A 17,795-nucleotide genomic window follows, 5' to 3' on the forward strand; every position below is an offset into this window, starting at 1 on the left:
TCCAAGGCGCTTTATGGGCTAAAGCAAGCTCCAAGGGCTTGGTATGAGCGTCTTCGCGACTTCCTCATCGAAAAGGGCTTCAAGATTGGGACCGTCGACACAACTCTCTTCACAAAGAAACATAACGGTGATATTTTCATTTGTCAAGTGTATGTTGATGATATAATCTTTGGCTCGACAAATGATTGTCATTGCAAGGAATTTGGTGAGTTGATGTCGAAGGAGTTCGAGATGTCAATGATTGGTGAGCTAACATACTTCCTCGGCTTTCAAGTCAAGCAAATGAAAGATGGCAACTTTCTCTCACAAGAGAAGTATACCAAAGACTTGTTGAAAAGGTTCAACATGGAGAAGTGCAAACCAATTAAGACCCCCATGCCTACAAATGGACATCTCGACTTAGATGAGGGAGGTAACCCGGTTAATCAAACTCTCTACCGTTCTATGATTGGTAGTTTATTATACCTTACCGCATCTAGGCCCGATATTATGTTTAGTGTCTGCATGTGTGCCAGATTTCAATCTAATCCTAAGAAAGCTCATCTTCGCGCTGTTAAGAGAATTCTTAGGTATCTCAAGCACACCACAAGCGTTGGTCTGTGGTATCACAAAGGAGCTACTTTTGATTTAATTGGCTATTCCGATTCGGATTATGCCGGTTGCAAAATTGATAGGAAAAGTACTTCTGGGGGATGCCATCTGCTTGGTAGATCACTAGTTTCATGGACATCCAAAAAACAAAATAGTGTTGCCTTGTCAACTGCCGAAGCGGAATACATTGCCGCAGGTGCTTGTTGCACACAAATTTTATATATGAAACAAACTCTTCTAGACTATGGCGTAGTTCTAGAAAAAGTACCTTTGTTGTGTGATAATGAGAGTGCTGTTAAAATTGCCAATAATCCTGTACAACACTCTCGCACCAAGCACATTGATATCCGTCATCACTTCCTTAGAGATCATGTTGCTAAAGGAGATATCATTTTAGAAGGAGTGAGGTCGGAAGATCAATTAGCGGATATTTTCACTAAGCCACTTGATAAGACCCGCTTTTGCATGTTGAGGAATGAACTAAATATTCTTGATCTCAGAAATTTTATGTGAAATGTCAAATGGTGTTGTCAAGCTTGCATTGCATATTTAAATTCCTTGTATTGCATCTAGGACTTGTCTAACCTAGTTGAGATAACCGCCAATAAAGCGAGTGAAAAAGCTTAACTCGGGTCAAACCTGACAAGTCTTAGCTTTTAAGCTTTTAGCACTTAAATTCTTACTTTTCATGCAATTATTGGTTCTTGAAATATGCATGAGGTACTGCACTTAGGGGGAGTATTCAAAACTCAAATCATTCTTAAAAATCCCTAGTGCAAGCCAAAATGCAAATTTCACCATTTGCCTATTTTCTCTAAAAATTATCTAGCCTATGGCAAAATATTTTGAAAAGTATATGAGGGTGCCAATACCTGTCCCAACAAGTGTTATTTTGTGTGATTATAAGTTGGGATTTGGTTTGGTTAGGAGTTAGATAGAAAAATTCAAAATTTTCCAAACTCTCCTCTGTCTGGGCTCACCGGACAGTCCGGTGTGCACCGGACACTGCACTGTGCAATGTCCGGTGCACCGGCAGCCGCGCGCTAAATCCAATTCTCCTGTGCGCTGTCCGGTGGCTCACCGGATAGCTACTGTGCGCTGTCCGGTGTGCACCGGACAGGCACTGTAGACTGTCCGGTGTGCCCATCTCGCGTTTTAAAAAACCGCCCCCAGCCCGACCGAGCCAGAGGCGCTCATTTCTTTTGCCAGCGCTCATTCACTCTCTGTCTCTGGCGATTTTTCCCCCCCGCCGGCGATCTCCTGCCACCGGCGGCCTCCATCTCCGGCGATCCTCCGGCGACCTCGCCAAGCTCTTCTTCCCCCTCGGTGAGCAGATCTCCCTCCTCTGCCTCTCCTTCTCTCTGGCTCTTAGGCAGTGCACCACCCCTTTTGCAAATCCTTCCAATTTCTGTGAAATCCAGTAAATCCTTTTGTGAAATGTGTTCCCCTGTGTGCCTTAAGCATCCTTGCAGGTTCCTAGCTCCTTCGGGAGGGTTTTTCCACCCCAAATAAGCTTTTCACCGGAACCCTAAATCCCCGCACACCACGTGCTCGGTGAAATGTCCAAACCAACCAAACTTGCTCCGATTGAACCCAAATTTTTCAGGCACCTTCACAACACTTCCAGCAACATCCTTGCCAAATTTCACGCCAATCCGAGATCCCAGGCTTAAATTTCACCAAAATTCCCGTTTTGAGCGATCGTTTCCAAGCCGAGTACCCTAATTCCTTTTTCTTCGCCTAAATTCAAACCAAGCACTCACTTCACTAATATTCACCTATATAAACCTATTCGTGAAGTCTCGGCTCAATCCCATATCGTTTCGTGCCTCAATTCGAATTCCAATCATCCTATGTCTCTATTTGTCTGTCAAACGCCGTTTTCACGTCGTTTGACTTATCGATCGTCTCGTCTCGTGCCATATCTCTTTGTGTATGTATTTATTCACATTTCATATGCTTATGACTATGTGACTAATACGTGCTCACCTCTTCTGTCATTTCAGTGACCTTGTGTGACCGTGTGCCGTCTCCCGTCCTGCCTGGATCGTCACCTCTCGTGTGAGCTTTCCAGGTAGACATCTCACTCTTTGCTAAATCTATCAGTCACTTTTGCTCTGTGCTTAGTCTCTCTATCTCATTTGCAGACTTTAGTTCAGGATGCCGCGCACGAAGAATGCGTCGGCATCAGGGGGTGGCGACGATGAGGACCCTCGTCGCCCCTTCAGGCAGGTGAAGGGCAAGACTGTCTATTTGGAGCAGCAGGAAGGCCGCAAGAAGCGGCGTACGGACAGAGAGGCCCGTGCAGCGGCAGCAGCTGCAGCAGCCGCTGCGCAGGCTGCACTTCGAGATCAGCCGCACGTTCCATCCGATCAGATTGCTTTCCGTGCTCGTCGTCTCGCCTCCCGGTCTCGCTCCTCCACTCACACCTCCGCTTCCACTCCGCCACCCACCCTGCCTGCTCCCGTCACTCCTATTGCTCCATCCACCTCCACAGCCATACCCACTACCAGCACTACGCCAGCTTCCACTGCTACCCCTGCTCCCGCTCCCGCTTCAGCTCCACCTGTCCCTCCACCCCGCTTCCGGGAGCGTGATGAGACTGAGGTCCGTCCTCTGGTTTCGGATCCTCGTCTGTTTGATCTTCAGCGTGCTACTGCAGCACGGGTACGTCGGTTCAGGTACGTACCCGTGGGGTCTTGGCTACCAGCTCAGAGAGACCCAGCAGCAGGTGTTCTTTTCAGCACACAGATTCAGGAGTCATTCTTCAGGGCTCAGATGTCTGCTCAGATAGCGCTGCGAGTGCACCGCCTCTTAGATCTTCCAGCTTTTCTGCTTGCAGCCGGTGCTGAGTCTGAGGCGCATCTCACCTATCTGCCTGGCCTCCTGTCCCTTCTAACTATCAGCGGCAGATATGTTGAGGAGTGGGTCCGCGTCTTCTACGCCTCTGTTTGGATTGACCCGGATCATCATTGGATGAGGTTCCGCTTTGAGCGCGAGGATGTCACGATCACTGCCAGTCAGATCCGACAGCTATTTGGATTCCCTGAGTCGACGACTCGCCTTCACAGCCTCTGCTACGGCACTTTAGATCCTCCTCGTCGCCCTCACGGCGGTGTTGCTCCAGGAACAGCTCACGTCACGGCTCTGTTCCGCCCGCCTTTCACAGATGGGTCGCGATGATTTTGGAGTTCCTCCTCCGCCTCCGCCTCCTATGCCTCCACGCTCACATGATCATGAGGCTGGGAGTTCTAGTGCTGCCCCTCCTCATCCTCAGGCTATGGACCCTGCCCTTGCTTCGATTCTTCAGACTCTCACCCAGCAGCAGCAGACTCTCACCCAGCAGCAGGCTCTCCTGGCAGCCGAGCAGGCCCGTTTATCCGACAGGATGCTCTCGATGTTTCAGAGCATGCAGGACAGGCAGGATGCACTTCAGCAGCAGCTTATTCAGGATAGGGCAGAGAATAGGGCATTCATGGCTCTCATGCTTCAGCATTCTTGTATCTCAGCTCTTCCGGTTCAGTCTGCTCCGCCTCCTCTGCTTCACGCTCCAGTGGTGCCATCGATTTTGTCTGGACCCCCTGTTGGTATCTCTCCGCTCCGGCCGGTCACTTTGGCGTTCACCTCTCCGGTTCTCAGCTCTGTCTGTCCGCAGCCGCCAGTGCCACCAGCATCTGCTGTTACCACTACCGCTGTGGCAGTATCTGTGACCGCTTCTGTTCCGGTAGCTCCTGCAGCGCGGCCTCCGTCCGAGTCAGTACCAGCTCCAGCTTCTACCGCAGATCCTGGATCCGAGACTGACTCTGACCCTCCGTCGGCGTTCGCTCTGCTACCTCGACCTCGACCGGATGCGCCCCCGCCGCCTCCTCCTGCTTCAGGCGTTTAGGTTCAGGTCCCTTTTGGTGTTTGACGCCAAAGGGGGAGAGATATGATTTGTGAGAGCTAGGGGGAGTTAGAGAGTTAGTAGAGAGTCAGAGTCATTTTGGTGTAATATATGTGCTTGCTACTCTCTGTACTAGCTTGATGTTTTTGGCTCACAAACTCGTCATATACTCTCGTTGCGTATGATTGACTGTGTGTACTATGTTTTCACCTTATATTATATCACCAGTCTTCTAGCTCTTGTTTCATTATTTTAACTTCACTTTTACATGAACAAGAATCTTATGATGTGTATGCGCTCACTCTTATTATTATGGTACACATTCTTTCTGTCAAAGATTACTGAGTATAACTAACCATTCTTTCTATTGACAGAATCTTCAAAACAAACTACTCTCACAAAACTTGTAGGGTTGTCATCAATCACCAAAAAGGGGGAGATTGAAAGCATCTAGGCCCCTGGATGGTTTTAGTGATTAATGACAACGTAATATTATATGTGACTAACGTGTGTTTTGCAGAGACAAATGGTAAGTTAGGTCGCATGACAGGTAGAAGTACTACAACGGTGAAAACGATCCCGGAGATAAGAACTCGAAGCGACGGCTAAAACGACGGAACAAAAGGTGAAGGTCTACGGAGTCCGAGTGTCAAGGAGATGTGGACACTCGCGATTTAGTTAGGTCTTTTATTCTCTTTTAGCCGTACTATAAAGAGGGGTTGTCAATGAGTAGTTTGACCAAGAGAGTTCTAGTGTAGTGTTGGTGCACAATCACACTCATATACAGTGCTAGGTGTCACTCTAGAACTCACACACAAGTTAGAGCGAAAACCAATCGAAAATCAGCTGAAAAACAAGAGGTAGGGTTTCTGGCTTTGGGGCACCGGACTGTCCGGTGTGCACCGGACTGTCCGGTGCACCCTCTGCCAGGTGGGGCCAGGCTGGTCCACGGCAGAGACTCTCCCCTTCGCAGAAACCCGAGAGCACAGTTTTTGGAGTTGAATTTTAGTGGTGCACCGGACACCACACCGGACTGTCCGGTGTGCACCGGACAGTGGACTGTTCACTGTCCGGTGCGCCATGAGTCCAACGGCTCTCTGTCAGAACTAGCCGTTGGAAGCGACCGTTGGCGCACCGGTGGCGCACCGTTGGCGCACCGGTGGCGCACCGGACTGTCCGGTGCGCCATCGCGCAGTAAAGTGCCTGTAACGGCTAGTTGGTGGGTGAGGGCTATTTATACCCCCTCCACCCACCATATTCAATGTCTTGCACTCCACATTTATTCCAGCACATTGGTAGAGCATTGCAAGCACCAAAAGCCTAGTGAGGAGATTAGAGAATCATAATCCGCGCTTGTTCCTCATTAGCGCTAGTGAGAGCCACCTAGAGCACACACCACTTGCATTAGGCTTCTCTTGGTCAAGCGAAAGTCTACGGCTTGTTACACTTGGTGATCGGCATCACCTAGACGGCTTGGTGCCGTTGGGAGCTCGGTGATCACCGTGAAGATCTTGTTAGTGACCCGACTCAAGTTTGTAAGCGGTCTCGAGGGATCCACCGCGCCGGAGTGGCAAAGGATCATCTCGTAGTGAGCACTTGGTTCTTGCGAGGACCAAGGGGGAGCGATACCCTTGCGCGGGTGCTCCAACGAGGACTAGTGGAGAGTGCCGACTCTTCGATACCTCGGGAAAAATTGGAGGAGTCTTCTAAACTTTGCTTTACATTCCGCACTTAATTCAAGCACTTTACATTGTGTATTTGTTTAGCAAGTATTTGAAGTATTATCTTAGCTTTGTTACATTTCTAGTATTATATTCTTAGTGCTAGTTGTTGGGGTGAAGTTGGGCTCTTGTTTAGCTCTTGCTTAGGTTTTAATTAGTGTTGATTTTTAGAAAAGCCCAATTCACCCTCCCTCTTGGGCATCGTGATCCTTTCACCGCGTTTTCCCCCTTGTGTTCCATCTCGCGCCAACCCATCTGGGCTGGGACACGCAGCGACAATTTTACTCGTCGGTCCAGGGACTCCCCCGGGGTCGAAACGCCGACACATACTGATGGCAATTTGAAATATATCGATACAATCACAACTTGTCTCACCTGAAGATGTTCAGCCCACCATGCATTATCGCAAGCAACAGTTTTATTTGCTTCATCCCATCCTAATCTAGTGGCAGCATTCTTCAATTCCATGAACTGGGTATAATCCTTTTTCATATTATCTAATTTATTCTTCAATTGTGTCTTCACTAGCTTCGTTCCAGACCTTGCAAAAAACTTTTCCTCTAGGTTCTTCCAACCATTTCTAGTGAAACAACCTTGAGGTCTATCACCAGCTAAAATCTCCTCCTTACAAATGTCAATCAAGTGCTTCAAAGTTGCATTATCCCAAACCGCCTTCTCAGCCATACTTTAGTAATGCACAACTGAAATATTTTTCTTATAGGTCGTCTTCCAATTTGTTGGTTATAACTGCAACGCATGTTTCACAACGCTGGTTATATGGTACCACTACAAAAGTATTATACATAATTGTTTTTCTATATGTATGCTAGCACTTCAACCAACTGAGATGAAACCGAGAAACAAGCTGATAGACTACTAATAAAATTCAGGAAAAAAATCAAATAGCTATTTTACATCAAATCATTGGGAGAAGGGAAAAAGCATGCATTACCTTCTTGCAACTTGCAGGTGCTTTAGGCGTGCTAGTTTTTTTGGCTGGGAGATGCCACGCCCACCGGTGCTGCCAGATCCTGCAACGTACAAGAGTTGTTGCCGGTCCTAGTTTTGGCCGGGAGGAGGACCTTTTACGCTGGTGCTGCGACGACCTGGGCAGGGAATTTTGCGACATGCGGGTTGTAGGAAGCGCCGTCGCGAACTCGCGATAGGGGAAGCTAGGACGTGCCGGCGAGACGGGGAAGCTAGGACGCGGCGCCGCGACAGGGGAAGCACAACTGCGAGCAAGCCAACGATGCTGGGAGGCCCGTCGCCGCCGGGCGCAGGAGCACCAATGGCTGGGACGCGCGCTGCCGCGAGCAAGAGACTGGAACCGTACAACGCGATATTTGCCGAGTGACGAACGTAGGGAAGATAGGAAAAAGAAACCAACCGGTACGTACATAACCGATGACAGTGGGTAATTTGTTGAACTTTGGTTTATCCTCAACGCAGCAAAAGCAGCTCCCTATCTGCTGTGAGATTTCTACCGTAAAAAGCAGGTTGCGGTGGGAAAAGTGACTATTTGTTTTAGCTTCTACTTTTTTAAAGCAAAAGAAGGTAGGAAAAGCAGAAGGCCCCGGAGGCGAAAGAAAATAGAAAAAAACATAAAACGAATAAAGGAGGAGAAAAACACTTGAAACGAAGAATTCGCGTGCCTCAGTGTCAATTGAATGAAGGCAAGCTAATCGGGTCCCAAATACTGAAAGGCTGGTGAATTGGATCCCAAATACTGAAATTTCTCGTCCAATGTTGGTTCTCCGGGACTCACTAGCTTCCCTGTGTGACGGTCGCCGTACGTGAGAAAGCAAACGAAGCACCACCGCCCGCCCGTGCGCGCTGGTTTGCTGCTCGATCGCGCACGCCAACGCCATCGCCGGCGCCTCCTCGTCGACGCTGTCAAGGGCAGCGCCGGGTACGCGCGGCGGCATTGCGCGGAACAGGTTCGTGCCGACCATCTCCACCAGCGACTGAGGATAGCCAGGGCGGGGGCACAGCGCACGCAGTGTGGCCGCGGCGATTCGGGCGGGCATGCGCAGGGCGAGGCGGGGGCGTTGTCGAGCGGGTGCGTGCGGGGGCATGCAAGCCGGCATGCGCTGACCGGGGCAGGGTCAGGGTGGAGCGGGGGATTCGGGCGGGCATGCGCAGGGCGAGGCGGGGGCATAGGCCTCCGAAATTATCCAAACTACCAGAATTCAGAAAGCGGCGGGCGCGTAGAACGTAAATATATGCGTGACGGCAACTCGTACGCCACGAAAGGTAGCTGACTTCCCCGCTACGCCTATCCCACCCTTGGTCCCTACCGCTAACCCCCAGCAGCCGCGTGACACGGTCACTCGCGCCACCCGTTCTGCACCTCGGCCCTTCTCATGGCGACGCCCGCCTCCGCGCCGGCCACACCAAACCCTAACCCCGTCTCCGGCGACCCGCCGTCGCTGCTGCTACAGCAGCAGCAGGAGGAAGAGGTGCCAGCGCCGGTCCCGGAGACGGCGCCGACGCCCCTCACCACCTCGATCGACCCCACCCCCTCCGGCGGCGAGGAGGGCGAAAGCGATGACTCCTCGTCCGTCTGGTCGGCGCCCTCCTCCGCGCCCACCCCCGTCCTCGCCCCCGCCCCCGCCCCCGCGGCGCCCTCCCCCGCGGCCAAGGACATCCTCCACATCTCCTTCAACCAGGACTACGGCTGCTTCGCAGCGGGCACCAAGTCGGGCTTCCGCATCTACAACTGCGACCCCTTCCGAGAGATCTTCCGCCGGGACCTCGCCGCCGAGGGCGGAGTCGGCGCCGGGGGAGGGGGTATCGGCGTCGTCGAGATGCTGTTCCGCTGCAACATACTCGCGCTCGTCGGCGGCGGAGATAACCCCCACTACCCGCCCAACAAGGTCATGATCTGGGACGATCACCAGAGCCGCTGCATCGGGGAGCTCTCCTTCCGCTCCCCCGTCCGGGGCGTTCGTCTCCGGCGCGAGCGCATCATCGTGGTGCTCGAGAACAAAATCTTCGTCTACAACTTCGCGGACCTTAAGCTGTTGCACCAGATCGACACTTTGAGCAACCCCAAGGGCCTCTGCGCCGTGTCACAGCAGCCCGGGTCCATTGTGCTTGTTTGCCCTGGTGCCCAGAAGGGGCAGGTTAGGGTGGAACACTATAAGACAAGGAAGACCAAGTTTATCAATGCACACACTTCCCGCGTCGCGTGCTTTGCGTTGTCGCAGGATGGGAGGCTCATTGCGACTGCTAGCACCAAGGGGACTCTTGTTAGAATCTACAATGCAGCTGAAGGCAATCTCTTGCAGGAAGTAAGCTTTCTTTCACGTGCTCGTAGCTGTATTGTATACATGTACGTTCTGTTGGGTGACGTTGCAACTGATAAAAACTGATTTTGTCTAGTATGATGCAATCAAATGTCTTACTATTTTGTTTTGATAAGGAATTAAGGATCATATCATGCCAGACTGCCAGCTCGCATGGTTTCTTTCTTACTGATCATTGAGTAGTAATCAGAGTCTTATGCTAGTTTTAAGACCTCTGAGTAGCTGCTGGATGGGAAACTATAGTAGTTCTATGCAATGCCATGTGCTGCTTTGTTAGCATCATATAGCACCAGCATGGCAGCACACATGGTTTCCTTTTGAAGTAGTGTGATTAAATAACAACTTTCTACTTTATAGTATAAATGGTTTTAGATGCTGACTGTAGTTTTTTTGGCTATCCCAGAGATATGTGGGTATTAATAAAAACAGGACATAGCCTTTTCTGATCTTGATCAAATATCAAGCAATACCAGTTTTATAGATGCTGCCTGTCTTAGTTCATTTGTAAATTGAAGCTATTTAGGAGTGTGTAACAGATTGCATAATATTAACTCTGTAATGAAACACAACACGAGTCTAAAGTGAGTTATGCTTATTTGAAATTGTTAAACAGCTTGAGCGTTTTAGAGCAATGGCTTCTCCATTTTGATTATACACGGATTTACGCCTCACAAAATTATTGCTCTGTAATACTCCCTCCGTCCCAAATTAAAATTTGTTTTACCTTTTTAGTGGATTTATACAATAATTATCCATATATGTGTCTAGATTCGTCACTATCCATTTGAACATAGACATTAAAATCAAGAGCTATAATAACTTGAGACGGAGGGAGTAACAGTTACACTACATAGTTTCTGACTTTGTGTTGCAAGTGTTTCTTCTCAATGCTAGAAAAGTTCAGAAAGATTGCAGTTGCCGTTGTAACCTCTCAAAATTTGGTAGTAGGTTCAAATGTTTTCAGGTGTTCGTTTTTTACTAGCCTTGGTTCCTGTAGAAGTAAATGAATTAATGAACACAACAGTCAGTTGCACCCTCCTTCACTCCTCCACAACTATCATACAAGATGAATTCCATCCAAACAAATTGTAATCTCCCCCTTCACTAATTAGTGGTATTAATTGCGAAATTAATCATTTTTGAGTTTTATTACCACATAACAATGTGTAGTACGGTACTACAAATATTGTACAATTTTTAAAACTCCAAAAATTGATGTATAAATGTCAAATAACCCAGTTAAAGTATAAAGGGGGAGCTGAATAGGGGGAATGATTGGAGTGGAGGTGAAAGAGGTGGATGTATTTAAAAATGAATAGAAAGTACAAATAGAAGGAGATGGCTGGGGGACAATTTGCTAGTGTGCAAGGGAAGCACAAAGTGGCGTCTGCAGCATGGTGAGGATGAGGTGTTTTTTCTTGAAGAGGACTCTATTGTGGCATCTGGAGCTGTTTTGCAATTGGTCGAACTATTTTAGAAAAAAAGTGATGCATGCAAGCTCTTGAATGACTACTGCACAACTGCCCCATTCTCAACACTCATGAGGGACACCCTTAGTGATACTTACAATAGAGGAGTGATCTGACTTCTACCTGTTTTTGTAATATATTTAGATTTGAACAAAAAAATATAAACTTATACTGTGAGGTGTTTCTGAGTTCTGATTCTGACTGATCTTGATCAAGATTCCTGCTTATGGATCTCTATGCGTAGCTATTACCAACCTTTGTTGCTCATTGATTTATTCGTTCTTTTTGGGTTTGCTTCCGCCCAAGCTTTTGACAAATGTATTATGTGAGGAAGTCTTAACATTACAATATCTTACTTTTTATCGAGGATATGGTTACTAATTGTGTCTGCTTTCTTCTATTGTAGGTAAGGAGAGGTGCTGATAGAGCAGAAATATATAGCTTGGCTTTCTCGAATGATTTGCAGTATTTGGCTGTCTCCAGTGATAAAGGAACAATACATGTCTTCAACTTAAAGATAAATGTGGGATCAACTGCAAATGACAAGCCTATGCCTTCTCCGGATCCTGAAGTTCCTCACATAAGGCCCTCTCTTTCATTCATTAAGGGTAAGTTCCCTATCTATCCTGGTTTTACTGTAAATGGTATTTATAGGCCTGAAAAGTTCTGTTTCAAAATATACAAGCTCATTATTAGTTGTGATTTGTCTTAAATGTCTTCCCTAAGTTTACACATTGTACTTTGGGAGTTAGTTTGTTGGACAATAAACCTTAAAAGGTTCAGTATATGTTGCATTTCCCATTTTAACAAATTCCAAATTGTTACAAGAATACAGAGTGTTTTCCTAGATCACTTGTTTAGAATTGAACGTGTCCATATTTTACTATTATTGATATACTCCCTCCGATTTCTCTCTCGTCTTATTAGGTTTGTCCTAAGTCAAACATTTGTAATTCTGACCATCAATTTTGGTAAATCCATATAGTTCCACGACATGTAAATTATATATTATGGAAATATTTCTCGTAGTGGATCTAATAACATAAATAATAAATTAACCTCTACAATTTTTTAATCGATGGTTAAAGATAGAGATATTTGACTTAGGACAAATCTAATGAGACATGTAAAAAAAAAAGAGTATTGTCTTGCTGGAAGCTTAGAATCGAACACTGACTGTTGAGTTATGGTCTCTACTCTAGTATATATCCTAGTCACATGGGATGATACCATCTGAAAATGGAAGGGGCTCCTTGCTGTTTCTGTTTGCCTTTATAACCAGGCTTGCTTTTTCTGTTTGCCTTTCTAACCAGGCTTTGTTTCATTGTTTATTTTCCATCAATGGAAGGTGTGCTGCCAAAATATTTTCACTCTGAATGGTCAGTAGCCCAATTCAGGCTGCAGGAGGGTGAACACTATATTGTTGCATTTGGACATGAGAAGAATACTGTGGCAGTCGTTGGCATGGATGGAAGGTGATAACATGGAACATAACATTCGCTCTCTACAACAATAAGCGCTGTAGCTAAATCTAAATATTTCTTCTTTCCCCCCAATGGTTTTGCAGCTTCTACAGATGCCGGTTTGATCCAGTCAACGGAGGAGAAATGCTGCAGCTGGATTGCTACAGTTTCCTGAAACCGTCGGATCAACCGTAGTCACTAGTCCGTAGCAACGCAACATACTGTCAGCATCACCCTCAATCTATTCATGCCCACTACCGCGGTACCAGGATTGTACATTATCTTTGTGTGCCTTCGTTGACTCGTGGGTTTAGCAAAAATAATAATAGTTTATTTGTAAATATATATTTCTTGTTGGCTCTGCTGTTTGTTCTGCGGAAGGCCTAAATCACCCGTCTGCAGACGAACGTAGTAGAATGCATCGTTATTTATTTCATGAATAAAATAAAGTAGCCTAATAATGTTGTCTTAGCGTGGTGAATAAGTTAGGCTAGCGTTGTATTTTTTTTTTGCCCTTGCCTTTTAGGATAAAATATTGTCGGTATGCCTAACTATTCTGTCCTTGTGTTTGATTGGTTGGTTGCGCTGTGATCCTTATAATAGTAATGTTTCGTCTTCATGCGAATCATCATCCGCATCCGCTCTCCCAAGCCCCCAACCACCACCACACGGCTGGCGGTTCGTCGCTTCACCACACAGCACACGTCGTCCGTTCTTTTATTTGTTATCCTTGACCTGATGACTCAATGTCCATGCCCGTAACGCCTTGCACCTACCCCCACCGCTGCTGGCCTTGCATCTCGGGGTGAATCGGGTGATTCAGTATACATATACTGCTTCAGAATTCTCTGCGGAGGACTAGAAACGTGTCTATATTTTACATTCTATACTTAAATATAAAAAGAAAACATAGCAAGCATCTTGCCAGTTAGTCTAGGATATCGCTCAATTACAAAACCAAATATGGTCCTTACATAACTTGTACACGTAGCCTTCTTGATCAGAAATCGACATGGCAATGCGATTTTTAACACGATAAACCCATTGGCGTCTCCATTTATAACGTGCGTCCGTCAAGGCAGCTTCGTTTCGGGTCTCCTTTTCGGGACACTACAGGAAAACAGATCTGGTAATCTATGCGCCGATTTTTAACATGAGAACCCATCGGCATCTCGATTTCCAAGGCAGATTTCCTTTCTACCTTCCGCCTCATGGAGATGCAATGCAACGGCAATTTGCGCCATTTTATTAGAAATTGCGGTGGCGCAATTAAATATATCGCGGCTGCCCCTGTCGCCCCCGCCCGTCCGCCTCCTTCGTCAGCTGGCAGCTGCTATAATAAGGAAGGAAGAAGATAACGGAGGGCAAGGAAACTCGCTCCCACTCTACTCCTATCCACTGCGGCCTGGACGCGTGCGAGAGACTTGACCAAGCAGCAGCAGCAGGGATGGCGCCTCTGAAGCTGTACGGGATGCCGCTGTCCCCCAACGTGGTGCGCGTGGCCACCGTGCTCAACGAGAAGGGCCTCGACTTCGAGATCGTCCCCGTCGACCTCACCACCGGCGCCCACAAGCAGCCCGACTTCCTCGCCCTCAACGTGCGTCATGTTCATGCGTCTTTCCTCTCTCTCTGCTAATTTAGCTTGCGCCTGATCTGTGTGGCTCCCTCTTTCGTCCGAACAGCCTTTCGGCCAGATCCCGGCTCTCGTCGACGGAGACGAAGTCCTCTTCGGTAAACTCCCCCGCCTCTGTTTTTACTGATAATAATTCTTCGTCGCGGTTGATTATTGTTATGAAATTAAATAACGTACGAGATCTAGATCCAGATCTAGGAGCAGTAATCTCTGGATTTTTTTTTCAATTTTTTTTTTTAAAAAAATGAACCTTATCCCTGTTGTGTTGACCACTCGGATTTCTGTGCTGAACTGTCCTAAGAACTCAATAGCTGTCGTGTCGTGTAAGAACCGCAATCTCGCGTTGCAGAGTCCCGTGCGATCAACCGGTACATCGCCAGCAAGTACGCGTCGGAGGGCACGGACCTGCTCCCCGCGACGGCGTCGGCGGCGAAGCTGGAGGTGTGGCTAGAGGTGGAGTCGCACCACTTCTACCCGAACGCGTCGCCGCTGGTGTTCCAGCTGCTCGTGAGGCCGCTCCTGGGCGGCGCCCCCGACGCGGCGGTGGTGGACAAGCACGCGGAGCAGCTCGCCAAGGTGCTCGACGTGTACGAGGCGCACCTCGCCCGCAACAAGTACCTCGCCGGGGACGAGTTCACGCTCGCCGACGCCAACCACGCGTCCTACCTGCTCTACCTCAGCAAGACCCCCAAGGCCGGGCTCGTCGCCGCCCGCCCCCACGTCAAGGCCTGGTGGGAGGCCATCGTCGCCCGCCCCGCGTTCCAGAAGACCGTCGCCGCCATCCCCTTGCCCCCGCCGCCCTCCTCCTCGGCTTGACCTCGCCTTGCGTTGCGCCGTTGCCTGGGTCGCGGATGCGTCGGAGCCCCGAGTCGAATAAAAGAGGCAGCATCCTGTCTTGCATTTGCTGCTGCGCCATGTGTTAACAGCCTGTGTAATAAACACTGTTGCTTTCGTGTGTGTTCATTGCCTTTTGGTTGGTCTTTGCATATCCTACTAGTGCTGATCTTTTTGTGAAGCTTGGATTGGATGGACGCGTTTTCTTCACCGTAATTCCCTTCTTCCTGAGCGACGTGACTGTTGATTCGAACAACAACAAAATTTTCGGCCCACAACCGCAAGGCCCGTTCCTACGACTCACCTGTTGGGTTTGGGTTACAGTTAAGGCCTTCCTCTTGGATGAATTTATATCCCATATCTAATTCTATGGTGGGATTAAATCCATCATTTAATTCATGTATCTCTCAAAACTAGTTATTTTTTGATCCATACATTCTAATTTAAACTCGTGCAATATCCTTATAAAGATTTGTTCTATACCTAATAACCTATGGATAAAATCCATGTCTTTCATAATTTAAAAAATTTCTAAACCCTTAGGTTATAATCTACGATGAATTTAACCGAATAAGAATAAAAAAATGGAGTAGGCTTATATTATTTTGTGACATGGATTTAATTTCAATTCATACTAATCCAGAGTTAGATTAAATTGGTATAAACGACCAAATAATGTTCTTAAGGCGTCGCCTAGACGTACGCTCGGGCAAAACTAGCCGCCTTACTCGTCTTACCCGCCTAGGCGCCGCCTAGCCAACTTTTTTGCATTTTAGCCCCTTTAGTGTTTTTTTTGCACAACTATGCCCTTTGCAGTTTCATTTCAAAAAATAGACTCTTTGCTCGACGCCATCATCATTGGCGCCGAGGCAACGCATGCTGGCACCACCATCTTTGGCGCCAGCATTTTCATACGTGGCAGCTGATGTGTCGAGTTCCAGGGGGTCGGCGCCATAGATCTTGGCGCCGACCCCGTTGTCAACGGCGAAAATCCTGTCAGGGGGGTCGGCGCCACAGATCTTGGCGCCGACCCCTTTATACCGGTCAAACTAGTCCACTCACCGCCAAACTCCTCTTCTCGCCGCCTAAGTCTTCTTCCCGAGCTCGCCGCCGCCACTCCCGGCGCCCCCGCCCCCGCGCCCGCCGCCCTCGAGCTCGCCGCGCCTGCCCGCGCGCCCGCCCCCGAGCTCGCTGCCTCCTTCCTCGCGCCTGCCCCCGAGCCCGGCGCCCCCGCCATAGATCTTGAATCATTGAGCTCGTTTACACTAAATTATTTTTTTAATTATGTAGGTGGCGGCCAGAGACACATAGTTTTCATCTTCCTTTTGGTGAGATTACACTACCTATCCTTTCGCCTATATATACACGATCCTTTGTACATTTGCTTCATTGTGCAATACAATGGCTTCAGGGTCTTCTAGGGGCAAGGGTGCGGGAAATGAGAGACGAAAGGATGGAGGGAAGTTAACTCCAATGTGTTTCGATGGACCTCTTGGTCCAGATTTTTTTTTGAAGAGGCGGTTTTTAACTTTCCAGTTCAAAGTAAAAAAGATTTCAACAAAGAGGTTAGACTTAGGTCATACGATAATAGGAGAGAAGATTGGCCGAAGTGCATGCATGGTGAGGATTGCTTCGTGCAGATGTTTGTTGAGGGTGGAATTGATGGAGGTCGACGTTTCTTCAGATGTCCTTATGCATATGTAAAAATTAATTTCTAGTCCTTTGTTCTAAATACTTTTGTTGTTCATTGAAACTAACTATAAACATTTATGCAGCATTCATTGGTCAAGGAGAATTGTGGGTTCACTCGTTGGGTAGATCCTCGTTCGATTTTTCCTCATGCGGAATACATATCCTACCTACAGAATAGGATATTTGATCTAGAGAGGGAAGTAAGCAACAGAAATGACGAGGAAGAAAGAGACAACAACAATGGTGGTGCTTCACAGGTTCAAGTATGTCCAGATCCATATTGTTGCTGCCCTTGTCACAACAAGAATGTTGGTCCTCCGTCGTCTCCACCGCACCCACAACAGACAACAACAATGGGAGGATACTATGGAGAAGGGTCCACACAATTTGGAATGTGGGAGCACTACTAGAAAATTCTTCTGTATCAATTGCTCTCAGCGTGTTGATTATCTTTATCAATTGCTTGAAGTCACCTTTAACAATTGCTTTAAATGTAGTTTTCATCAATTGCGTATTTATGTCGTTTTTCATCCATTTGAAGGTAATTCATTACGAAATATCATTGTTAGAAAATACATAATACCGAATAATAAGTTCATTATTACATAACTTCAAATAAAACACCTAGACTACTGAGTGCAACGGGGCCATTTGCCCTTGCGAAATGCATCAGGGTTCTCCTCCATTGCTTCCTTTGCACGACGTGCACGCTCAAGCTTCTTCTCCTTCTCTTCCCTGCATTCAGCAACACGCCTCATTTCCTGTTCGTCTTCACGTTGTTGCTCGGCAGCAAGCTCCTCTCGTCTTTTCTCCATCCTCTCTTTGTCCTCCGCATCCCACTTTTTAAGATTCTCCAACCACTTTTTGTCTTTCCCTGATATTTTTGTGTCAATCCACTGCTCAAAATCACATAGCGATGGAGGAGTCTACAAAACATGCAATTATTAGTAGGCAAATAAACATTCTCAAACTTGTTAACATATTACAAGACTATTCTCACCATTAAATTCATCCGACGTTGAACAATAGTTGGCTCAAATGCAAAGTTAGCACACATCCAATACCTCTGTCGATAGGTGTCATGATCCTCAGACTTATCAACCTTACAAGGATCACCACAAAAACACATAGGCACTGGAACACCACTTGGCAAAGGCAGCGGGTCGAAGGCAGTTCTGGTCAAAGGACCCTTCCTAAATTT

At 47.6% G+C, this 17,795-nt stretch overlaps 2 protein-coding genes and 1 long non-coding RNA gene across 3 annotated transcripts; all 3 read left to right on the top strand.

Moving 5' to 3' along the window:
• The first annotated feature begins 8,456 nt into the window (after window positions 1-8,456).
• LOC100272812 (WD repeat-containing protein domain phosphoinositide-interacting protein 3) lies at window positions 8,457-13,002 on the top strand. The gene is made up of 4 exons (NM_001147265.2): window positions 8,457-9,488; window positions 11,379-11,580; window positions 12,321-12,447; window positions 12,540-13,002. Exons 1-4 carry the CDS (start codon window positions 8,559-8,561, stop codon window positions 12,628-12,630), a joined length of 1,350 nt encoding a protein of 449 aa, NP_001140737.1. The 5' UTR covers window positions 8,457-8,558; the 3' UTR covers window positions 12,631-13,002.
• Window positions 13,003-13,748: 746 nt separating this feature from the next.
• On the top strand, window positions 13,749-15,311 carry LOC541990 (Glutathione transferase III(b)). The gene is made up of 3 exons (NM_001111641.2): window positions 13,749-14,032; window positions 14,118-14,166; window positions 14,418-15,311. Exons 1-3 carry the CDS (start codon window positions 13,883-13,885, stop codon window positions 14,882-14,884), a joined length of 666 nt encoding a protein of 221 aa, NP_001105111.2. The 5' UTR covers window positions 13,749-13,882; the 3' UTR covers window positions 14,885-15,311.
• An 820-nt stretch (window positions 15,312-16,131) lies between these two features.
• LOC118476714 (uncharacterized) lies at window positions 16,132-17,101 on the top strand. The gene is made up of 2 exons (XR_004857226.1): window positions 16,132-16,230; window positions 16,678-17,101. It is a non-coding gene; the product is annotated as an uncharacterized lncRNA (long non-coding RNA).
• Window positions 17,102-17,795: the final 694 nt, after the last annotated feature.

Source organism: Zea mays, chromosome 3, assembly GCF_902167145.1.
Source record: "Zea mays cultivar B73 chromosome 3, Zm-B73-REFERENCE-NAM-5.0, whole genome shotgun sequence".
Classification (NCBI taxonomy): domain Eukaryota; kingdom Viridiplantae; phylum Streptophyta; class Magnoliopsida; order Poales; family Poaceae; genus Zea; species Zea mays.